At 45.9% G+C, this 24,286-nt stretch overlaps 1 protein-coding gene across 2 annotated transcripts in view; it reads right to left on the bottom strand.

Moving 5' to 3' along the window:
• Positions 1-24,170, bottom strand: part of SORCS2 (sortilin related VPS10 domain containing receptor 2) — a 130,862-nt gene extending 106,692 nt beyond the window's left edge. Inside the window, exons 1-2 of one of the 2 annotated variants that reach the window (XM_077933535.1) lie at positions 23,717-24,170; positions 8,525-8,592 (exon numbers count right to left, since the gene is read on the bottom strand). In XM_077933535.1, the coding sequence (XP_077789661.1) occupies positions 8,525-8,592; positions 23,717-24,007 (359 nt within the window). In that variant the 5' untranslated portion in view covers positions 24,008-24,170. The remainder of the gene's footprint in view (positions 1-8,524; positions 8,593-23,716) is intronic. The other variant, XM_077933534.1, reaches the window with a different exon arrangement.
• Between the last annotated feature and the right edge of the window lie 116 nt (positions 24,171-24,286).

The raw sequence follows: 24,286 nt of genomic DNA, 5'->3' as shown, positions 1-24,286 counted from the left end.
ACTTGAACAAATGGCTTCAAGTTACAAGAAAGGAGATTCCAACTAAACATCAGAAAAAAACTTCCTGACAGTACAGTAAGAGCTGCTTGACTGTGGAATGGTCTCCTTCAGGAGGTGGTGGACTCTCCATTGGAGGTTTTTAAGCAAATTTTGGATGGCCATCGGTCAGGGATGCTTTAGCTGAGATTCCGGCATTGCAAAGGGTTGGACTAGATGACTTGGGGTCCCTTCGGACTTTACAATTCTATGATTCTATGACTCTGTCCACAGCAGCATAGTCTGTCTGCGAATCGTAATACCATTTCCATTTCTACTGTGTGTGTTTCTCATTCCTGCATACCGGGACAAGTGAATTGTTGTAAGTGTAAGCTACAGTCAAGCGATGTAGTTGAGATCATAGAATGATAGAATTGTAGTGCTGGGTGGTACCAAGGGTCATCCAGTCCAGCCCCCTGAAAACAGACATTCATTTGAGGCGACCGTAACCTGGGTTTAAGGTGCTCTTTGGCGACTAGCATTGGTGGTCATTAATCTGAAGATACCCAGGTGTGGATCACTGTGGCTGAGCTACCTCTGCTTAGGAGGAGCAGCAGCTGGCACATCAGCCTCAGTTGGTGGAAGGCACATTGCGTCACAACTGTCTCTGGGCCTTCAGTGACATTTATCTGGGTCCCCAGACAGCAAACATGATCCTTTAGGTCAGAGGAGTAGAACCTTGTCCCTTCCAATAAACAAGGCCAAGGCAGGAGGTGGTTAAAACAACAGGGAATGATCGCTGAGGTGACCACTCGTTTACCCATTCAGCTATAATTTATCATTGTGGCCATATTTTGATGCACATTGGTGGGCACCTTGCTAGGAAAATACAATTTTAGATTACTGTTGCTTTCAAAAACCACAAACACATGCATGGAGTGAGCACCATCCTTAGCAATTTAACCAGGCCTTGGTCCTTACATAGACAATGCTTTGTTTTTAATCTGTGGCATTCTTAATTTGTTTGTCACCACAGCACTTAGTTGCAGCTGGCTAAATCTGCAGAAGCTTAACAGAACACTGGCATTTTGTTTCCTCTCAGCTTCCAGCACCAGTTTATCACCATGGCACCTCCCTGAATAGGCCTGATATCAATTCTGCCATCTACTGAGAGCCTGAGAACACTTTCTTTTTAAATCTGTTGGCACTTTAGAAACTACCATGGAAATTCTTGTACAAACCAAGCACCCTTGAATTTTGGAGGATGCAATGAAACCCAAACCTTTAAAGTCCTCCCTACTTTACTAAAATAAAAAGCAATAATTATTGTAGGGCCAGGAGATTCTCCCAACCACCAAATATATTAAAAAGAAAACTTTGTGTGTTAAAAGTTTTCCTGTTTAATTTTTTCTAGTTAGAGTAAATATGCTTTATTGCACTAGCCAAAGGTCACAACAATACCATACAAACACTTTCAGGAAAAGAAATATCTATATAACTGTATATGAAAAGCAGAGCCACTGCCTGAATAATCAAAATCATAAAATGAAGATTCACACATAGAATGGGGACTCCACACAGCATACAGTATTTTCCTATTTAGAGCTCTGAATCTCCCTCACAGTTTACTGCAATTTTGTCCAGGTCCTTCTTCCTGATCTTACCTGCCACCAGTGCAAAGAGGACCACATTAAAAGTTACTGGAGCATTAGCATCTGTTATGTACTGAGTTGAATAGGATCCAAAATGCAGCAGTCTGATTGGTCCTAGAACAATGCAGCAGTATGATTGGTCCGCAGGAGCCACCCAATCCAGCTCCAGGTGGAAGTGAATCCACAACCTGATTGGCCTACAGGAGAATTCTGGAATTAGCCAATGATGTGCAGCCCATTGTGTAAATAATGTATATAAAGGAGATATAGTGGGGGAACTTCCATTCCTCCTCACCACTATGAGCTGAATAAGGAGCATGAAATCCACTCTCGACTCCGAGTATATTTCAGCGTCACTGAGCAGCCAGAGAACCCTCTCCACCAGGGAGAGGGAGCTTTCCTGGACGAACAAGGGATTTAAAAAGTGCCTCCTAGGTTCTGTGTATAGTGGGAAATGTAATAAATAATGTTGGGTACCCTCCACCTGCAGTTGCCCACAAATACAAAGTCTATCTGCTTACGGGACCCTGTTATATGCCCTTACAGGTCAGCAGAAGGCATTATGCGTTAAAAGTTGCTTCTTTTTTTCTTCCTTAGGCAAATCAACCACTGAGAGCAGAACAATGTGTAGACAGGCAAGGAAGGGAGCATGTTCTCCAGATGCGCTGCTGCTTTCTCAAAGCTGCCCACAACCAGCCTCCCTCCACAATACGGAGTGAGGGCAGCCCAGTCGGAGGGCTGTTGCCATGGCTGAGGTGAGGAAGCAAGAAGAGACTCTCAAATATATAAAAGGATGTCATATAGAGGAGGGAGAAAGGTTGTTTTCTGCTGCTCCAGAGAAGCGGACATGGAGCAATGGATCCAAACTACAAGAAAGAAGATTCCACCTAAACATTAGGAAGAACTTCCTGACAGTAAGAGCTGTTCGACAGTGGAATTTGCTGCCAAGGAGTGTGGTGGAGTCTCCGTCTTTGGAAGTCTTTAAGCAGAGGCTTGACAACCATATGTCAGGAGTGCTCTGATGGTGTTTCCTGCTTGGCAGGGGGTTGGACTCGATGGCCCTTGTGGTCTCTTCCAACTCTATGATTCTATGATTCTCTCCCTGGTGCGTCCAAGTCTTCTTGCCTGGCCCCTCTCTCCAGCAGCGGAAGCAGCATCCACTGCCTCAGAATTGCTCTTGTGCATGAGGTGTGGAAAGGAGCAAGGAAGGCAGAGATACACTCCCCCCCCCACGCTCACAGGAGAACTAGAGGGCAAGGCTGCTGCCTCACACAGCCTGCAACTTCCTGCCATAGACAGAAAGTAAAACCACAGGAGTGCCACGAGGGTGGGAGCAGAACCTGCCCACTGCCCCTGAACCTGCCACCTTCATGGTCGGTTTTAATTTACACAAAGGCTGAATCTACACATAAATAAAAAAAGCTGTGAAAATGCTTTAAAAAAAACCCATTTAAATATATATATAGAATTTCCCATAAGCTCACCTGCGCCACCTAGTGTCACATTTGTATAATGCACTTAAAGTGCACTTAAAATGTTATCTTTCAGCTGTAAAGCTAAGTTCCCAAAATATATTTTTGGCAGTGACCAGTGCTTTTTTTCTGGGAGGACGCAGGGGTACGCATACCCCTAAACATTTTGTGTTGCCCCAACCGACCGACCAACAGACGGATTGACATGCCAGCTGTCTCCACAGTAGCAGCGCAGATTGGAGCTCCATCATTCTCCCTATCGGTGCCTGGAGAGGGGAGTCTGGGGCAGCCGCGGTGAAGATGATGGTACCACCACTGCTCCTCCTCCTCTTGCCGGGCTAGAGTAAGCCAGCGAGCACTGGCCCCTCCTCGCTCAAGCCGCCGCCACCAGGGGCCTTCTCAGCACCACCGCCACCTCGTCCCCCGTCCAGGGGAGGGAGGGGGAAGGGGGACGAGGTGGCGGTGGAGCAGCCCAAATGAGAGGGAGGGGGAGCAGCCAAAATGAGAGTACCCCTAAACATTTTTTTAGAAAAAAATAGCACTGGCAGTGGCCATTCATTCCCTTGCCCTCCAATAAGGTGAATGGCATCCATTCACTTAAGATGATGGGGAGAATGAGAGCCCTGATCTCAGGGACACCGCAGCCAGCTCCAGTCACATATCACTGCCTGCTCCATCCCAGCAACAAGGAACACAGGGTGAAAGTTGTATTTAAGCCAGCACCCTTGCTGGCAAACAAAATGAGCTTCTCCCATGGCGGCTGCACAGCACTGCAATTATGAAGCGGCAAGGAGCAGCTGATGGCAGCTGGGAGGACGACTCATCAAAGAAGGAGAGCCAGTCTGCAGCTTCAAGAACAAAACCCTCTTGCAGGCAGGATGGGGGGAGCAGAGGGGAGCAGCTGGAAGGAGGAAAAATAAGGAAGGGAAAGAGGCAGGAGGCACCACTAGAGAAGCCAGGTCTGCCAGCCCTCACCAGCCATGGTGGAAGTAACTAGGGCAGCTCTTTACCTTCCCTTCCCTGGGCTGGAGTGGCAAAACCACATCCTCCCCTGCAATATTTTTCCTGTCCCAGTTCCCGCCCCACATCTTTTTCTTGTGTAAGCCCCTGCCAAGGCACAACTCTGGAGTGCCACAGAAAAGGTCATTGCCATCTACACAAAGACAAAAGGATCCAGTTGTCTTATGCCTGTACAACTTCCTGTAATGTGACCCTTGGGGCCCTAATAACAGACACCCTGAAGCAATAGCAAATCAGCCTCCCTTTTCCGACATTAAGGTCTGGTTTCAACTACCTTGTACCTTTAGTGAAAGCCAGCACAAGGACTCCCATAATGGGGCTTTTCTCTCTCCTTGCCTCATGCCACCCCCAGGCCTCCCCAAATCTACTCTGGAGGGTCATGAGTGTTAGAAAAACACTGGGGCCTAATTTGAATAGTAGAATGTCTGGCATCTGGTGGGTGTGGCTTTGGTTTCTGCTCCGGAATTGGCCCCTCCTTTTGTGTGCTCAGTTAAGTTCAGTTAAAGAGAGACAAACTATCATTCTTCATTCTTGTCTCATTCCTGCCTTATGATGCTGTTTTAGTTTCCCTCAGATAGTATGTTATTGTGTTACAATTTTCTTTTTTATTAAAGCTTTGCTTGACATAAACGTGAGCCGCTTACTTTGCTGAAAGAAAGAAACTCTGCTGAAGAATGGTGGAATATTAAACTGGGTGTGAGGGGATATTTTAATCACCCCACCCTCCACAACAATGAGAACCCCCAGAACAGCACACGTGGGGAAGGGGAGATCATCCCATTAGAAGAAATTACAGAATTAGCTCCTTAGCACGAGGCTAAATTCCAGCCAAATTCACTGGGTCCAAAGGACTCCACTCCAACTGTGTGCATTATTTTCTTAATATGAGTTTATGGCTCCCACTGAATTCTAAGGGCAAGTAGACTAGCTGTCAGAAGAAGCACAGTTCAGGTGGTTAAGTCCCCCCACCAACAATTCCTTTACTTTCTACTATGTAGGTGGATGGCGTTCATTTACTTGTATGTCCCCAAAAAAGTGTGTAGCATATGTGGCAGTGCTTGTACAAAATGCCCTTGACACTGGACATGGCCTCTGTGGAGGAGGACCCTGCAGTGGTAGAACTGGGCCTCTGTCCACAGCACACAGAAAGACTCTTTGCACCCCTTCATGGGCTCCCACAACACACTCCACCAACCTCTACCACAACCTCTCATCATGCCTGGCATTTTGATAATACCTATGAAATTTAATCACAGGGGTTTTAAAAACAAACAACCACAATCTCAGTGTTTCCATGTTGATAAAATTACAGAATTAAGAGAGATGCTGCAAATGCCTTCAGAAGCATAGGCTGTATTTTGCCACAAATCTTGTTGCTTCTGTGTTGCTCATGCACAATAATCAGTAATCCATAACAGACTGGATGGGAGCCAACCAAGTGATGCTCAGCCCAGGAAATCAGAGGCAGTGTTGGTAGGAGGCGGCTCACCTGCACTAGGAGGTCTGATTTAACCTGTTCTGGGTTAAGCCTAAAGCAGAGACAGTGAGTGATGCATAAGCATTTAGCACATGTTCCAAAAGAAGTACAGTATGTTTTTATTTTCTCCAGTGTTTCTGGACTAAGTCCATTATTTGATCTGCTTCATGAATTTGTATCTTGCCTTTTAGGAAAACTTTCTTACAATAAAATCAGCTTACAAATCATATTCTAAATTACGCAGTAACATATACACAAAACAAATGTGCAGCAACATAGAAACATTATAATTATAACCAATAACACATGGTCACAAAACAATTAAACTGCAGCAGCCAGACAGGATATTAAAACATTAAGATTATTGTTATTATTTATTAGTTGCTTATTGCACAAATGTCTCTGACCGACTTACAGCATATTTTAAAACCTAAGCCCAAGGAAAAAATGCACAGTATTACTACACAAAAACACATAATTTTTTTAAAAATACACTGAGACATATACACAAACATAGGACCCAACTCCTAGGGACGGTGGGGGCTTCGGCCACCACAATAAAATATTTGAGAGGGCCGGGCCCCCACAAAGTTGATGGGCATTCCCACTCAAATGGTGTGTGTGCACTGTGTTATGTGATTGATTATGCAGGGCAGCATTTATCTGGGCCCCCACAATATTTTATTCATGTCGGCACTCTTGTACACAAAACAACACTCCCCAATAACAGTAGCAGAATGCTCTGATAGCATGCTAACAGCACGCACAAAAACATGAGATCACAAAATAAATTTGCAGCACAATAACAGCAATCCCATCAAAATCCTTAAGGGAAGAGAGCCACAGGAGTTTGCTGCTGTCCCTCTCACAGGTGAGGGACGGAGAGGAAAGGGAGATCTGCAGACAGAGCAGAGATCTGTTGCCACTGTGGAAGCCACCAGGGCTCAGTGGAGCCATAAGTACTCCAACTGTGATAGGAGGGGACAAAGGGCATACTGGGCCATGTTTTTGGGGTGGGGGGGTTAGATGTGTCCACACGACACATCTAAGCCCCTCTTTTCCCCTCCAGCCTTCCAGCCTGGGTAGGGTGAGCACAGCAAGGGTTGGGATCGGACTGTTCTACTTCTACACACACACCCCTTCATCAGACTGGTGTGTAAAATTAGAAAAAAGGCAGTAGTAAACAAATAAATGTCAATGGCCACTTAAATGTGGTAGACTTGTAAAAATAGTTAAAGGCTATTGGGAAATTATATAGAATGAGATTAAAAAGATGTTCAGGTTGATGATTCCCAAGAAACCCAAAGCTTTTCTTATAGGAATTATAGTTAATGATGTACCAAAAGAGTTGATTAACTCATTTATGTATACCACAGCAGCAGCACGAACACTGTATGCCCAAAGATGGAAAGAAGAAGTTCCAACAAAGGAAGAATATGTGGAACAGGCAAATTAACAGCAAAATTTAAAGATCGAAACGAAAGATCAAGACGAAAAACTCCTTGAGGTCTAGATACCTTTTATTGAGTATTTAAAGAACTACTATAGCGGGTGGCGCTGTGGGTAAAAGCCTCAGCACCTAGGGCTTGCCGATCGAAAGGTCGGCGGTTCGAATCCCCGTGGCGGGGTGCGCTCCCGTTGTTCGGTCCCAGCGCCTGCCAACCTAGCAGTTCGAAAGCACCCCCGGGTGCAAGTAGATAAATAGGGACCGCTTACTAGCGGGAAGGTAAACGGCGTTTCCGTGTGCGGCTCTGGCTCGCCAGAGTAGCGATGTCACGCTGGCCACATGACCCGGAAGTGTCTCCGGACAGCGCTGGCCCCCGGCCTCTTGAGTGAGATGGGCGCACAACCCTAGAGTCTGTCAAGACTGGCCCGTACGGGCAGGGGTACCTTTACCTTTACCTTTTATAGCAAGATGAAATCGCATGCAGGACTTGAAATATGAGCAAGCAACAGCATTAATTATTAAGATAAATAGGTTAAAATTGATGTATTGAATAGTATATGCAAAATATGCAGCATTCAAGAGTAAATATGGAAACCATGGAAGGGGAGAATGTGAAGTCAAAGGATAAAGTAATTTACAGTACATCTTAAAATTTGTAAAGTTTTTTCTTTCTGTGTAAAAAACCAATAAATAAGAGTTAGAAGAAAAACAAAATAAAATAAATGGGCACTGAGATGGTGTACTTCCCCCAGTGCACAAACAAATGCCTCCCCTCCGGGCGCCATGAAGGCATGCTCTGCTGCTGAGTATGAATCACACTGAAGTAAATGGAATCTTAAGTAACTTGCCGTCATCTCTTGCAGATTTCCCCCCATTAAAATCAGTGGATGATTTAAATATAGACTAACAAAAGTGCATGAATATAGTAAGAAATTCATCACATCCATTAAGAACAGCTAGAAGCATTAGGTGGGGTGTGCGTGTGCATATATGTATTTGATCAAGGTTTTAAAGGTTAATCATCATTAAGGTTGCAGTGTTTAACACTGTTAAAAAGTATTGAGTTCAGTATGGTTTACTTTTGAGTAAACATGTGCAGAACGGTACATGTAAAATGTAAAGGCTGTAAAAATGCTTATAAAGCAAACTAACGCACCCAAAACTGCACATACCACATCCTGAGCTAATTTACTTGCCCATTTACACAACTAAAATAAATAAGATAAAATAAGGCTAGAAGAGATCTGAACAAAATTAAGGCTCTGGAAGTTTACAAATAGGTTCCACTCTTGAAAAAGAAATACTCTCCTGTAATCTCTAGTTATTATTAAAATTGTAACATCAGAGGAGTATCCATTGCTCCAAACCTTTAAATGTCTTTCCAAGTTTTTCAAGCTGCTCTTTGAAGACAACAAAAGAAATAAACAGCAAGATGTGACTCTATCTGACCACATACTGAGTGCATGAGACAATAACATACCTCCACAAAGAGCTCTCCAATACTTTGCCCATATCACTGTGGTAATACTTGGTAAGGATCAGAATCACCTAAAGGAAAACAAATGAATAAGAGAACTAAGGTATTTATGTCAGACAACAAAAATAATAAACAGCAGCATGCAATTAAATAAATAAATGTCAAGACTTTGAGTTCTTAAGAGTTATTTTATGTTTACCCTCATCTAAGACTGTCCCACTGAAATTAGGATTAGGTGGTAAAAGTGTTTTTTTAATAATAATGAATAAAACCACAAGCAAACACAAGAATTATGCACATACTACAATTGAACTATTTTCCGAGCTTATATTTACATAAAAAGGTAAAGGTAAAGGGACCCCTGACCAGTCCAGTCGCAGACAACTCTGGGGTTGCGGTGCTCATCTCGCTTTACTGGCCAAGGGAGCCGACGTTTGTCCGCAGACAGTTTTTCCGGGTCATGTGGCCAGCATGACTAAGCTGCTTCTGGCGAAACCAGAGCAGCACACGGAAACGCCGTTTACCTTCCCGCCAGAGCGTTACCTATTTATCTACTTGCACTTTGACGTGCTTTCGAACTGCTAGGTTGGCATGACCTTCTGATTGGCAAGCCCTAGGCTCTGTGGTTTAACCCACAGCACCACCCGCATCCCCTTATAATTACATAGCTAACATATATAAGAATTAATGGAAGGTACTCCCATGTAAGAGTGTGTGTGTGTGTGTGTGTGTGTCAGATTTCAGCCTAAAAGCAACACACTACCCCACAATTTTTTTTGTTTTGAATATGATAAATTATTTCTTTGCGAAATTGAGCTTCTGTGAGAGTCTACAATAAATAAATAAATTATATTATTGAAATAAGGTCAGAAATGCATAATGCTCAAAGAAATAAAAGATTAATTTATTGGTTACTTCGTACTATTCAATAATATTACAAAACTATAATTTTAGAACTTTACAATCCATTTTGGCAAGTGGGCTGCCACTTACTATCACCATCATATGTGGGCCATATATTCAGTGGTGAAGCTGCATGCTCCGCTACCAGGGACGGAGAGCAGGCGGGGTGTGGCTGGTACCCCTGGGGGGCGTGGCGTGCATCCCAGGGGGGTGTGGCACGCGTTCTGGGAGCGTGATGCGCTGCCTGTGGGGGCATGGCGCCCGGCGCGCAGGTGGGTGGCAACGTGTGTCTGGGGGGGGCCACCGCGATGGCAACCTACTGGAATAGTGGTGCCGGTGGCAGTCCGCTCCCTCCGCTCTCCTGTTCCTCCGCCAGTGCATATATTAGGTACTAACATCCACAGGATAATCAGTGTTATGGGGGGGGAAACCATTGTTTTTAAAGTAGCTGTATTATTTACTGATAATGAAAGCTTTTGAGTGGACGGTTTTTCATTTAAGCAGTTATGGAGCAATTAAGGCCACATCTGCACCAAGCATTGCTATATCACTTTAACAGTGGCTTCCCCCAAAGAATCCTGGGAACTGTAGTTTGTTAAGGGTGCCAAGAGCTATTGAGAGACCCATATTCCCCTGACAGAGCTACACTTCCCCAGTTTCCTGTGAGGAGGGATTAGTTGTAGCTCTGAATAGGAGTCTCTTAACAATTCTCAGTGCCCATAAGAAACTACATTTCCCAGAATTCTTAGGAGGAAACCGTGACTATTAAAGTGACACAATAGCACTGCAAATGTATGGTGTGAGAACCTCAGAGCTGCTTATAAAAGAGTCCCAGAAAATATTCCAGCCAGGCACTAGACAACACAAGAGACTATTAATTATCTGGAAAACTCAAGAATCACTTAATAAAGAGTTACAGTTTGAAGCGTTGAATTAAATACCAGTAGCAGCTATGGAAAATATGCCTGATCTGTTTGGTTAAATGCCCTTATGCCTGGCAGCTGAAGTCAGAAACCTTCTCCCTAAAACCTAACCAGAACAATGAACCGAGTAGAGGAGTTGTGTAGGACTAAAACAACATGCACATATTCAAATGCCCTATCTAGATAAATCATTTTCTGATTTAATACAACGATTAACAAATTAAGCAAAAGTGACTCTTGCTAGACACAGAGAATAACAGGCTTGAGTGGTTTATCTAAGAGTTGACAAACACAGGTTTTCAGCAGCAAATATGGTTAGATTGGGGTTTAATGCTGCAGTCTGGCGGCTATCTAGACTGCGGCCAACAAAGGTCCGTATAGTAAAAGCTTTGGTTTTCCCAGTAGTTATGTATGGAAGTGAGAGCTGGACCATAAAGAAGGCTGATCGCCAAAGAATTGATGCTTTTGAATTATGGTGCTGGAGGAGACTCTTGAGAGTCCCATTGACTGCAAGAAGATCAAACCGATCCATTCTGAAGGAAATGAGCCCTGAGTGCTCACTGGAAGGACAGATCGTGAAGCTGAGGCTCCAAGACTTTGGCCACCTCATGAGAAGAGAAGACTCCCTGGAAAAGACCCTGATGTTGGGAAAGATGGAGGGCACAAGGAGAAGGGGACGGCAGAGGACAAGATGGTTGGACAGTGTTCTTGAAAGCTACCAGCATGAGTTTGACCAAACTGCGGGAGGCAGTGGAAGACAGGAGTGCCTGGTGTGCTCTGGTCCAGGGGGTCACAAAGAGTCGGACACGACTAAACGACTAAACAACAACAACAAAGCGGATATCTAGGTTAAAGAAAGTAAAGGGAACTGTATAACACAATGTTTTCCATGAGCTATGGTTGCTTACGCTGACTGGCCCCAGGTAACTCAGTGAGCTAATGGCTGACTGAAGATTTGAACTCAGGTCTCTCCAGTCCTAGTCTGGCACTTTCATCGCACTACACCACAGAAGCTCTCCATTAGAGCAGCCACCATCATCTGCCTTTTTTTGTTAGTTGTTTCTCTTCACCTTTCAATCCAGAAGGACCTTCAAGGCAGGACAGGGTGAGACAACCACCTCAGGTGACAGGATCGGCAGGGACAGCAGATTCAGCCCCCACCAAATGCATCACCTGCTGCTGTCACTGTGGCAGCAACAGTTGCCACACAGTCCTTGGAGGCCAGATCTGCTGCCTCCTGGCAGTCTCCACAAGGCCACCTCTACAGCAGCCTCATGGTGAATAGAAGGTGCTTCCGGTCTCCTCCCACCCTTGTTTCTGATGTACATACATCTTCACTCATCCCTTCTTCCCTGGCAGTGTGTATGTGCGCATCTTGTGGATAGCCTCAGGTGCCAAACTGTCTTGGGCTGGCTCTGCTTCAAGGTAACTTACATAGAATAATAAAATCCAACTGGAGCTGCTTCCATCTCCTCTGACACGTAGCACAGCTCTGGGTGTCATACTCATGCCTCAACACTCGCTGCCGCCACCAATCCTCATTAGGCCGCTGCAGCTGTGCCGCGTCCGCTTTCATCCTACCTTATTCCTCAGACTGCTGGCAACTGGGTGATCAGTTGTCTGGCTACATGCATTCCACTGGGAATGCAAGCTGCTTTTAAATAATTCTTGTTAAGACGGCCATCAGCTTCAAACAGTCAAAATAAAAGTGATCACCGTTCAATCCAGGGACCCACAAACACACTGCCTCCTGTGGATCTATCCGTGTTCCCCCACAAAAGTAATCACCAGGAGGGACAACAGGGATAGCTGGATTCCCTTCTTCTCCAGAATTTAGAGGAAGGTACAACACAGTCCATATATGACAGGCCCTGGACAAGACCAGTAGTTGGTGTCAGGAGATTTCCCTCTAATGTAAGAGCTTCTTTAGCTTCTGGAAGGAGTGATCTGTGAACAGATAGCCCCTCACGAGACCTGTGAATGGTCAGATCTCACGTGAGAGACAGAAACAGGAGAAATTACAGTGGTACCTCAGGTTAAGTACTCAATTCATTCCGGAGGTCCGTTCTTAACCTGAAATTGTTCTTAACCTGAAGCACCACTTTAGCTAATGGGGCCTCCCGCTGCTGCGCCGCCGGAGCACGATTTCTGTTCTCATCCTGAAGCAAAGTTCTTAACCTGAAGCACTATTTCTGGGTTAGCGGAGTCTGTAACCTGAAGCGTATGTAACCTGAACCTGAAGTGGTACCCGAGGTACCACTGTAGTTTTAACACATGTGCTCTGAAACCCAACCTAGGCTGCATTCACATTGCAGTTTATTCAGTTACCCTGAGGATTCCTTAATTGCTGCATCATATTATAGCTTTCATATGACGTAAAAGCCACTTCTGTAAAACTAATGGGATATAGTGCGTGTTTAGCACTTATTTCCGTGTTATTTGATCCCCTTAACTCAAAAAATAAAGGGGGGCAAAGTTACGAAATTTTGGGCAGTATGTCAGCATAGTGTTCTTTCCTGCTGTTTTCACGGGGGGAGGGGGACATGGGGGCAACAGAAGCATGTGCGTGAAGAAGGCTGGGGGAATAGAAAACTGTCCAAGGTTGTTCATTGTTGTGTCACTCCATGGCCATGGGTGTGAATGAAATTCAGCATGTCATGCCGGTATATTGGTTAAAAAGCCACAAATTCACAATACAACAGGTACTGCAGTGTGAAAGAATCATTAGAAAACAGGACAGAAGTGCTAGCATTATAATCAAGAAAACTAATGCAATATTCTCCACCTCTGAATACACCCTTTCCTCTTGCCCTCTGCCCCAATACCTCCCACCAGAATTTTTAAAAATATCTGTCATATGCCATGTTTGGTAAATTATTATGAAAGTAAATGCTAATGGTAACAAAATGCTCCAAAATTAAGTTCACAATGCTTCTATCATATTAGTGCTCAAAGGAATGACTCCATTGACATGAAGGTAGAAATCCTGCGACCAAGAAGAGTGGTAAAACCTGAAAAACTGCCGATACAGAGCTCACAGATATACAGTCCTTTGTAAACCTCAGATATCTATGTAGCAGACCACCTGCATTCATGGCTGTGTTTTGGCAAGAGGCATTGAAAAAGCCACAGTCTACCAGCTTATCAATTTATAAGCATAAAATACAATAGATACAGTTTCCTTCTGCAACCATACCAGTAATCAATTTAAATTTTCCTTGACACTTGGCATGGAGCTCAATTTAAAGAGGGAACATACAATTTATTTCTTTCAGTTTCCTAAATCTTCCCTACATCATACATTCTAAATACTGATAATGTACATTTTTGGTATTCACTGTCACCAATAACCTTTAGTCTAAGTTCTTTCTCTGTAGCAGTGGTTATTCAATGAGCTGCATTAATATTTAGTATTTTATACTATTTTTATCACACATTTTTTCTTTATGTGCTGAAATACTACATTAGAGCTTCCTAAACTGAACTATGCACTGGCTGCCAATTAATTTTTGGGCCCAATTCAAATGCTGGTTTTGACCTATAAAGCCTTAAATGGCTCAGAACCAAAATACCTCAAGGACCATCTCTCCCCATATGAACCCGCGTCCTGTGATCATCTTCTGAGGTCCTTCTTCATGTGCCCCCTCCAGGAGAGTTTCGGAGGTTGACAACACGAGAACAGGCCTTTTCTGGGGTGGATCCTCACTTGTAGGATGCTCTCCCTAGGGAGGCTCGCCTGGCACCTTCGTTACAAAAACTTTCCCCTATAATCAGACATTTGGCCTTTAACTATATGTGGCCTTTTTGAAGAGAGTGGGGTGTTTCTAATGTATTTCTCTGTCCTCTTAGTTTAATGTATTTATGTGGGATTTATTGTTGGTTTCATTGGTCGGTAGGTTGTAAGTTGCTTTGGGTTGCCCTGGGCAGGATAAGGTGACTAGCAAATTTAATAAATATATAGTAACAAAAATAACAACAATTCCCCAGCATCAAAATAAGCTTCATTGTCCCTTTGTCCTTTCCTGTGTAGAATTCAAACTGTGAATATCCAGCTGAGAACATAAGAAGCCTCCCCACATCAAGTCAGACCTTTGGTCCGTCTAGACCAGAGCTTTCCAAACTTTTCATGTTGTTGACAAACTTTTTAGACGTGCATCATTTCGTGACACAGTAATTCAGTTTTACTAGCAAACCAGAGGTAAACGTACCCCTTTCCAGCCCTGGGAAGAGAGCGGGGAGCATTCGTGTGACACGCCAACACACTAACGTGTCACACAGTTTGGAAAGCTCTGGTGTAAAGAATCAGTCTCCCCTTCACTGCCAGCAGTCTCTGTTTTTCCTAATTAACTTTTGACACATTATCCCATTTCCTTCTCCCTCATGCGTTGAGTTTTCTCAATTGTAAGCCTGCAGGCAGGGCCAAGTCTATTAATTTTCCATTTGGAATCTGGTACGGTGATAGACATAGTCTAATCCACAGGGGATGGTGTTGAATCTCTTTTAAAGTCACCTAATCTAGGTTGGTTTTTCAATGGGCCCATGGGCAAGAGACAATAATTGCTTTCTCCCCAACCCTACACTCGCCCCAGAGGAACAGCACCAAAACCCCTCCTTTGCATTGCACTATAACAAAGCCACCACTTTAGGATTTTAAGTCTGAAACCTTTCTCTCAAAGCCTCCGTCATCCCTTGGCAGCAATGAAAAGTGGGACAACCGTCTTCAGAAACGGCTGTACTCAGAATTTGCCTCTGTAAAAATGGAAACAATGTCCAAAATACTCACAACTGATAATTATTGTGAAGACAGATGGAAGAAGGGACTGGTTTTTAAAAGTGGAGCTCACTCTGTATCAACCTTCATAAAGTAGAGCATTGGTAATCCCAGTGTTTATTAGCAACGACTATATGGAATATGTTTATGACATGTTTATTATAGAAAGAGAAATTCAAATAAGCATCAAATCAAACATAAACTATGAAGCTGTAACATGGAACTATTTTTATTTTTATTAAAATATTAAAGATTCAAGGCACAATCTAGATCTCCTCCCAGTGTCAACACAGGTGAAGAATGGGGACCTGGGAGCAAAAAGGTTAATGGTGGTGAAGAGAGGTTAGAAGGAAAAAGATTTCCAGCACAGGAAAATCCTTTCTCTTCCTTGGCTACAGATGTAAGATTTTCAAAAATGTTGAAGGCACCAAAAATTGGGAGAGACTGAAACATAAGAAACAAATAACTGCAAATGAGATGCAAACTTACTTTGCGACATTAAGAACATAAACAACATTGTGTATAACTTTGCACATAAAAGCATACAGTGGTACGACGGGTTACATACTCTTCAGGTTACATACACTTCAGGTTACAGACTCCGCTAACCCAGAAATAGTACCTCAGGTTAAGAACTTTGCTTCAGGATGAGAACAGAAATCGTGCAGCAGCGGCAGTGGGAGGCCCCATTAGCTAAAGTGGTGTTTCGGGTTAAGAACAGACCTCCGGAATGAATTAAGTACTTAACCCATTGTACCACTGTACTATATGATAGACTAAAGGAGTAAAATGGTCTTCATTTTATTGAAACAATAACAGCACATACTAGGCGGAGCTGCTACATCCAATGGCTCCTATCTTAGTTTTTACCAGTTGTGGAAATGGGATGGGGGGGGGTGCAGAATAAAAGTTGAAAACAGAAACCATCAGCAATGTAATAAACAAAAGGAAATGTCTATTATGTGGATTTAAAAATGGTCTCCTCTCTTTACCATCGGCATTTTCTGGAAAAAGAAGAAAACGTTCAGAAACCTTAACACCTCTTTTTAGTCTAACAACGGGATTGATAAACAGCAATCCCTGTTGCAAACTGCTTCCTGATCTCTGAAAGGAAGGCACACCCAGTATCAGCCTCTAGTTTAACAGATCACAGGATTAAAGAATACATGTGTCACCTGCAACAAAATGTTGCAGTGTGAAGTGCTTCTGTTCAGGATTCCAGGCACTTCATTCTATTTCCTCTTCCATTTTCCCTTCCCAAGCAGTCAGTCCTCGTTCCATGGCAACAAAGCATGCTCACTAGACTGGGCATTGGGGGGGTATCCCCCTAAGAGTTACTTAACATATATATTGTTACGAGTTTTGGAGGGGGGCTCATTCCCCTAAGTTCCTGGGTGGCAGCTCCTCCCCACAGCTCCTGGATTTAGTAAAAGTTAGAATTAATCAAGGTTTGATTAAACTTGGCCAGACAGGGAAACCCCCTGGATTTAGTTATGCCAGGGGTCGGCAAGGTTTACAGGCCATGGGCCGGATCACTCCCATGGAGATCGTCCGTGGGCCGGACTGGTGCAGCATGACGTCAGAAATCGCATCTGCACATGTCCGCGGCGCCAGAAATCACTTCTGCACATACCCAGACGCCAAAAATCGTGCCTGCGCAGAAGCGATTTTCAGTGTCTGGATGTGCGCAGATGCGATTTCCGGTATCTGCACGGGCGGCTCAGTTCGGGGGCGGCTTGTGTGCTGGTAAAACCGTCTTCGTGGGCTGCATCCGGCCCATGGGCCGCACGTTGCCGACCCCTGAGTTATGCTAAAGAGTCACGGTGGCTAAGCAGAGCTGTCTGTCTGGGCCATTAAAGGTAAAGGTACCCCTGCCCGTACGGGCCAGTCTTGACAGACTCTAGGGTTGTGCGCCCATCTCACTCAAGAGGCCGGCGGCCAGCGCTGTCCGGAGACACTTCTGGGTCACGTGGCCAGCGTGACAAAGCTGCATCTGGGGAGCCAGAGCCGCACACGGAAACGCCGTTTACCTTCCCGCTAGTAAGCGGTCCCTATTTATCTACTTGCACCCGGGAGTGCTTTCGAACTGCTAGGTTGGCAGGCGCTGGGACTGAACAACGGGAGCGCACCCCGCCGCGGGGATTCGAACCGCCGACTTTTCGATCGGCAAGCCCTAGGCGCTGAGGCTTTTACCCACAGCGCCACCCGTGTCCCGGTCTGGGCCATTAGCAGGAGACAAAAGCCAGGGGTGGCCATTCAGGAAACCACTGGAGAACAAAGGGGAGTGGTGCCCCTTCTTGCTGGGTGCTAGTGGAAAGAGGAAAATGCATGGTTTAGGGCTTCAGCTTTGAAGGCCGTAGGCTTGGGGAGGTCCTTGGAGTTGGTTGGCAGTGAAAAGGAGTAGACGGGGCAGAGGTCCAAGTGAACTGGGGATGACCAGCTGGAACAAAGAGACACAGAGGGTGGCTTTTTGCGGCCCTTTGAATGCAATGCTACCCTGAAGGGGGAAGCCAGACCCCCATAGGATGTGAAAAATCTTCTATCCCTCCACCTAGGTTCAGGTTGTATATAAACCAAATATCATTTAAAAAACCACCATGGCCTCTACTGTGCCTCATTTTGGAACTCCCTCCCTGCAGAAGCCAGACTGGCTCCTTCCTTGTCTGGCAGGTGACGCTTCCCACAAGAGGAGGTGGACTCTCCTTCCTTGGAGTTTTGTTTTGAAGAAGAGATTGGATGGCCGTCTGTCATGGAAGCTTTAGCCTAGATGCTTGCATTGTGGGGGACTGGACTAGATGACACTTGGACACCTTCCAGCTCTAAGATTCTATGGTTCTATTATTTATATTACTTTCATTTCATTTTTTTATCTTAGGTTTTTTTTGTGGGGGGGAGGGACTAAGATCATGGCCACTGGTCTCATCACCTCCTGGCAAATAGAAGTGGAAGAAATGGAGGCAGTAAGAGATCGCCCAGTCTCAAATTTACCATGGGCAAGGTGATTGAGCGAGTGGTTGCTAAACAACTCCAAGCACGCCTGGAGGATGCGGACCATTTGGATCCCTTCCAATCGGGATTCAGGCCTCACCATGGGACTGAAACTGCCTTGGTCGCGCTGGTTGATGATCTCCGGCGGCCTAGGGACAAAGGTGAGAGCTGGGGGCACTGTTATACGGTGGTTCCGCTCCTTTCTCCTGGGCCGTGTCCAGAAAGTGGGGGGGGGGGATGAGTGTTCAGACCCCTGGGCTCTCATTTGTGGGGTGCCTCAGGTTCCCGTCCTCTTCCCCATGCTTTTAATATTTATATGAAGCCGCTGGGAGAGATCATCAGGGGGTTTGGGCTGGGTGTTCATCAGTATTCAGATGACACGCAGCTCTACCTCTCCTTTAAATCAGAACCAGTGAAGGCGGTGAAGGTCCTGTGTGAGTGCCTGGAGGCGGTTGGAGGATGGATGGTGGCTAACAGATTGAGGTTGAATCCTGACAAGACAGAAGTACTGTTTTGGGGGGATAGGGGGCGGGCGGGTGTGGGGGATTCCCTGGTCCTGAATGGGGTAACTGTGCCCCTGAAGGACCAGGTGCGCAGCCTGGGAGTCATTTTAGACTCACAGCTGTCCATGGAGGCGCAGGTTAACTCTGTGTCCAGGGCAGCTGTCTACCAGCTCCACCTGGTACGCAGGCTAAGACCCTACCTGCCCGCGGACTGTCTTGCCAGAGTGGTGCATGCTCTAGTTATCTCCCGCTTGGACTACTGCAACGTGCTCTACGTGGGGCTACCTTTGAAGGTGACCCGGAAACTGCAATTAATCCAGAATGGGCGGGTTATAAATAATAAATTATTATTATTAATTATTAATTATTAATTATTATTATTATTATACTTTCTTGGGCTCCATGATCACTGCAGATGGTGACAGCAGTCACGAAATTAAAAGAAGCCTGCTTCTTGGGAGAAAAGCAATGACAAACCTAGACAGCATCTTAAAAAGCAGAGACATCACCTTGCCAACAAAGGTCCATATAGTTAAAGCCATGGTTTTCCCAGTAGTGATGTATGGAAATGAGAGCTGGACCATAAAGAAGGCTGATCGCCGAAGAATTGATGCTTTTGAGACTCTTGAGAGTCCCATGGACTGCAAGAAGATCAAACCTCTCCATTCTGAAGGAAATCAGCCCTGAGTGCTCACTGGAAGGACAGATCCTGAAGCTGAGGCTCCAAGACTTTGGCCACCTCATGAGAAGAGAAGACTCCCTGGAAAAGACCCTGATGTTGGGAAAGATGGAGGGCACAAGGAGAAGGGGACGACAGAGGATGAGATGGTTGGATAGTGTTCTCGAAGCTACCAGCATGAGTTTGACCAAACTGCGGGAGGCAGTGGAAGACAGGAGTGCCTGGCGTGCTCTGGTCCAGGGGGTCACAAAGAGTCGGACATGACTAAACAACTAAATAACAACAACATTTCATTTTAGATTTCTATTTTGTATTTTAAATTATATGATTCTGTCATTCTAAGCAGCACCTGGAGTTCATGCTTGGCAATGTCCCAGTCTGCCATCGGTGCTGACTTTGGTGTGATCCTGCCCAAAATCGGTGGTGGTTCTGCCACTTCTCTGCCATCAGCAAATTCTGCGGTTTCACAGCATATTGCCAGCAAGCACTAACAGGAGTGGAAAGGTTAATGCATATGTGCCTATGTGTCAGATAAATATTTTATTGCACCACCTCTTCTATCCCTTTGAATCTTCCATCACACAAAGATGAAGCAGAAACTGAAGGTAACGAACAAGCTGCTGGCACAGATGTATAACATCATTTCAGCTCCTTAAATTGCTTGTAAGGCTGGATACCACCAAAGGATATTCCCAGAGCATTTTTGTAAGCTGGCTAAATTGGGGTGGGGGTGGATCACAACAAAATTTCTGAATTTTGAAAATAAAAGAAAAAACACAACCTGGGATTTTAGGAAAGGGAGGCAAGGCTAATCCTTGAGGGTGCATCTGTTGTTTTCCCAAGGAATGCCCTCGGACAGTGCCGAATTTACGTATAAGTTAAACAAGCTGTAGCTTAGGGCCCCACTCTCTCGGGGGTCCCCCCAAAAAATTAAAGGGGAAAAACTGGATGTACATTTCCAAAATATAACATAAAAAACAAATAAAATAAAATCTAAAGCAACAGGCTTTAGATACCTATTAGGGTTACCATATAGCATATATTCAACACAAAAAAACCAGCAACAATTTGTTGTTGACAAAGGACAGCTGGACATATAAAGGGCCCCATCACCCTCAGTAGCTTAGGGCCTCATCAAACTTAAATCCGGCCCTGCCCAAGGATATATGAGAAACACCTGGTATAATCCTGCTTAGGGTCAAACTACTTGTGGCAGTAAATGTTGAATTTCCCCAATCACAAATAAAGCAGGAGGAGGGGGTGTAATTTGAAGTACAACAGGGGCATGTGTGGTAGGAATGGTGATTCTTCATCTTCACCTGCACAGCCCTAGCCATGTGATTGGGTTAAGTCTGCATTTAAATACACTAGCTTGCCCTTAGTGTTCTTCCATATGTTCAGATAATGTCAAAGAAAAATCCAGCAATTCCACAGTTTGTCCTTATTGTCTGTAAGCAGACATCATTCTGTGAGAGGGCAAATGGCTTGTTGGCTGCATGACCTAGGTAGTACAAAGACTTTATTTATTTGCAACAACTATGCTTTGATTGATGTGTGATTATCAGTGTGCAGATCTGCGAAGGAAATACATTGTGTACAAAACGGGAAAATTAATTTAATTAAAAATCATCATTTCCTTGGTGATTTAAAAATCAGTATCTCCTGAATAGTATGGAAACGAAGAGGAACAAACAAAAGGCAAGCAAGAGGCAATGGTTCAAACATATTCTTAGTCTCCAAGAACCACCAATCCCCCATGTGGGCCTAGGAGGAATCTTCAAGTAAGTCCTGGAGAATCCACTCATTGAGAGCAGTCCCCAAATGCAATGCTAGTGCTGTTCAGAAAAGAGCATTGTGTGTGTATGACCCCCCCCCCCCTTTCACTGCTTTCTGCCCACGCCAGCAGAAAACTGGTTAAGGAGATCTGATGCTCCAATCACTTCTGAACTTATATCTTCTATGGTGGAAGATTATGAAAAAGGGTGGCACCAAACAGTCAAGCAGAAGAGGGCTGGGAGATATATTGATATAGCAAGATGTCTGAAATAAGGATAGAACCGTCTAGAGGTGAATGAATACACTTAATAGATCCAAATGGACAATGTTGGCCTTGGTTTCAAGATCTACAAATGTTCTTCTTTCCAATAGTTATAGAATTGCAGTTGACCTACCTCAAAGCACTTGGGATTGCTATGTTGCCTTGAGCCCCACCACTAGACCATCCCTTTAGAAATACGTTGCCACTCAGTTGGACGTAGAAAGGGAGAGGAAATACAGTTTTAAGGAGTATCTTAAGTGAGTTTTCTACCATCATCAAATCCTCAACCCCCACAGAAATTAGTTGTCCTCCAGAATTGCCAGAGAGGTTGTGGGTTATCTAATAATACTATCATAGAGTCACTGGGAAACACAATGCGTTCCTCCCACCACCAAGAACTTGGGAAAACCTTGAAACTTGCAAGCGCTCTGCTCCACCATTCTCCTTCCATATGCACTGAGGTGTGTTGACCACAGTCCTCCAATCAACTATAAGAAACATCCAGAACCCTATGAGAAGTCACGGGACTCAGTGGGAATCACAGGAGGTGGTGAGGGGGCCATAGCATTTGCATACACAAACTATTAGATTTGTAGTACATTATGTATTCTTGCTACCTCAGAGTGTAAGAAATGGCTTTCAAAAAGGCAATGGATGTTGTATTTCTAAGTATGCATGTAAGTGCACAAGTGTGTCAGAGCTAGCCATAGCATTAGGTAGAGAGGTGCATCCACCTTGGGCAGGTGGCGTTGGCTGTCACAAAAAGACAGCATTGTCATTTTTACAGCCAGGGAAGAAAAAAGCAAGGGTTTTCATGGGATTTCCCACTCAGGTACAAACATAATTGTGTGACTAAGCACCTTTTCTTGGCTGGAAGCAGAGCTTCACTTTCGCTAATACAGAACAAAAAATGATACCCCCTTGCCCCACGCCCCACCAAGCCAAGTCAAGGTAACCCAAATTATTTTCGCACATGAGGCAGAAAACCATACAAGCGCTTCTCCCTGGCAACAAAAATGCAATAAGGAATTAAACAACTGGCAATTTGCAGCCTTTTCATGAAACCCCAAATCCGCTGGTCTTGGTTGGGAGAAGGAGCCATTTGCTGCTCTGCCAAAGGAAGCAAATTGTCTGGGGGGGGGGGTTCAATTTAAATATCCACCATCCAGCTTACATGGGGATTACATGCCCAAGTCATGATCCAGCAATGTGTTCTCCAGACCATTCACTGGGCCCAAGAGGGACCCAAGCACATCTACCACTCAAGCATCTTGCAGCTGCACTGGTGCTCACAACCTCAACTTCACTCGCTCCCAATAACCACAGCAAAGCACTAGCTGCCCTCAAACACCAGTGGCCGCCCTGCCCAGGGCAACTTTGTGTGTGACCAGCAAGACACCTTTCCCATGTGTGTGACAATGTGGTCCTCCTATGTCTCTGAAACAACTCCCAAGGCACCGGGGGAAGGAAATGGCATTCCTAAGGAGATGTGGAAGACAGGTGTTGTGGCAAGCATTAAGCTCTCTGGCAGATCATGCATCATTTTTCTATGGCCATGTGGAAGGCTAGATGGAAGCCTCTAACTACAATCTGGAAGGATCACCATTAATCTAATTTCTATACTGCTTTATATTGTTAAGGAAAAAACCTCAATGTAGTTTACAGCCTACATTAAAACACCAAATAAAACAATCCAAAATAAAACAATACCAAAGAAAGTCAGATATAAAGTATACATAAAAATTAACGGGAAACTAAAATATTATACATTTCAAAATAAGACATTGCAAAGGAGGTCTGCCACAGAATGTGCATTGCATGCAGCAAAGTTAACCAAAAAAATCTGAAAAACGGTAAATCACGATTAGATTAATTGCCAGGGGCATTTACAGAGACAATACATTTCCGCGAGAGGGGAGTTTGACAGCCCCAAAATACTGCGCGGGAGAAGAGAGCGGGGGCGTCTCCCATTGTTTCGCCGCCACCTAGTCTGGGTCTCCCGGTGTTTCCAGCCGGCGCCGCGCAGGATTCCGAGGAATCCCCGTCCAATCCCGAAGCCAAGGCGCGCGTCGGAAGGCGAGAGGCGGCGCGGAGCCTCGGAGGCGAAGCCCTTTCTGGCGCGTCCCGCTTTCCGCCCGACAGATGGGCGAAGGGGGCTCCTCACTCGCTCAGCTGGCATCGGCGGGGGGAGCCTCGGAAGAAGTCTGAATCGGCAACCCGTCGCCCTCGGGTTAACTCTTCCGCTGCCAGAGCCTGGCACCCAGACATGCCCAGGACATGCCCCGGGGTCGGGTTCCCCCCTGCCGCCTCCCCAGTCCGACACGTGACTACACCCCCAAAATAACCCCCCCCCCTTCTTTTCTTTTGCAGGGCGAGGGAGCCGCACTTACGCTGCTGTTCTCGCCCGTCCAGTGCACCATCGCCTGGTTGTGCGCCGCGTCGCCTTTCAGCACGAAGGAGGTGGTGAGCAGCGAGGCCGCCTCCGGAGCTGCCCAGCCGGCGCGACCCCGCAGGCCGCCCGCCTCGTCCCGCGGGCTGCCGCGTCTCTGGCGCCCGCTCCGGTCCGGCGGGCGCGCCGCCCAGGAGGCGCCCAGCGCGAGCAGCAGCAGCAGCAAGCGGAGCGGGGCTGCCCGGCCGGACGCTCCTCCGCGCGCCCCGGCAGCCGCTGCTGCTGGCGCCATGCTCGGCCTCCGCTGCGCCGCCGCCGCCGCCGCCGGGCAGGGATGCGAGTCTGGCAGGCGAGGCGAGGCGGGCGCGGAGGCGGAGGACGGGAGGGAGCGAGCCGAGGTGGAGGCGGGAGCGCGGCGCGGACGCGCGGCGTGGGAAACAACGTGCCAGCAGGGCTTCCACGCCCAGGCGAGGCGCAGCGCCGCCCTCTGCCGGCCGGCCCCGCCGAGACCCGCAGCCCGCCCGCCCGCCTGCCCCGACGGCTGCTGGCAAGTGGACGGGAGCCCCTCAGC

The sequence above is a fragment of the Podarcis muralis genome, chromosome 8, assembly GCF_964188315.1.
Source record: "Podarcis muralis chromosome 8, rPodMur119.hap1.1, whole genome shotgun sequence".
NCBI lineage: Eukaryota > Metazoa > Chordata > Lepidosauria > Squamata > Lacertidae > Podarcis > Podarcis muralis.
This window is presented reverse-complemented; position numbering and strand designations above follow the sequence as displayed.